The sequence below is a fragment of the Aplysia californica genome, unplaced genomic scaffold, assembly GCF_000002075.1.
Source record: "Aplysia californica isolate F4 #8 unplaced genomic scaffold, AplCal3.0 scaffold00917, whole genome shotgun sequence".
NCBI classification, from domain to species: Eukaryota; Metazoa; Mollusca; class Gastropoda; order Aplysiida; family Aplysiidae; genus Aplysia; species Aplysia californica.
In genome coordinates this window covers 75,298-76,354 of record NW_004798187.1, presented here as the reverse complement: position 1 = coordinate 76,354, position 1,057 = coordinate 75,298, and the positions used below count along the sequence as shown (strand labels likewise).

General features: G+C 46.2%; 1 protein-coding gene across 1 annotated transcript in view; it reads right to left on the bottom strand.

Annotated features, from left to right (window-relative positions):
* The window catches only part of LOC101853267 (acetylcholine receptor subunit beta), a 9,434-nt gene that overhangs the window by 2,044 nt on the left and 6,333 nt on the right, over positions 1–1,057 (bottom strand). Inside the window, exon 3 of the mRNA XM_005110613.3 lies at positions 660–882. Within this exon, the coding sequence (XP_005110670.3) occupies positions 660–882 (223 nt within the window). The remainder of the gene's footprint in view (positions 1–659; positions 883–1,057) is intronic.

The window sequence follows — 1,057 nt, the reverse complement described above, 5'->3', positions numbered from 1 at the left end:
GGAAGGAAGGAAGGAAGGAAGGAAGGAAGGAAGGAAGGAAGGAAGGAAGGAAGGAGGGAAGGAAGGAAAGAAAGAAGGAAGGCAGAAAGGAAGGAAGGAAGGAAGGAAGGAAGGAAGGAATTAAGGAAGGAAGTATGTGTATGGGTTTACGCCCCTATCAACACTATTAGATTATTTGAGAGGAGGGACCTCTCCGAATGCAACGTCTGTCTCTGACAGAACCGAGGCAAATGAGTTGGGAGCCTTAAAAACTCTACAAAACGACTCAAGTTCAAGAGATCACAGTCTGGGACTTGAACCAGGGTCATCCTCTTCACAGTCCAGGCATGATACCAGCTTAGCTAGAGGAGCGCACTGTCTCTATGAAAGCATACAACATTTACAATTGGTCGCTTTTGAGCACAGGGGGGGCTATCCCGAAAAATGCTGTTTTCAGAAAATCGAAGGTAAAGTTTTTGCCCCTTGTTCAGTTTCTTTCAACAACAAAAAAAGGAGAGTTTTCTCTATAAACAAATAAATATACACACCAATGAAACCAAACTTCTCCGATAGATAGAGCAATGCCCACGTTTGGTATAGATCAAGATATCTGGAGACCCCTGAAATCTGGGTTAGCCCGCTTGTCCTTAAAAGCGACCAATTACAATAACCACACTTACTCAGAACGGAGGTAGATTTGCTGGTGGGCGGCATGTAGCTAGCCACGAGGGTCAACATGACGGTGTAGGTCAACAAGATGGTCAGAGAGTAGCCCACCTTCTCTCCTGACTCTGCCGGGAGGAGGAAGACCAGGATGCACAGCAGTGACGTCACAATGACCGGGATCAAAATGACGTTGACGTAGTAAGAAGGTTTCCGACGCAGCTTGATCATAAAGTCGATCTGTGTTTGCGGGGGTGAAAAATGAGGATGGGAGGGGGAGGAATGGAGGGTGTGGGGATGGGAGGAGGGGTTAAGACAGGCAGAGGTAATAGAGGGAAAACGCATAGCGAATCCGAAGCTTTTTCTTCTTCTTCTTCTTCTTCTTCTTCTTCTTCTTCTTCTTCTTCTTCTTCTT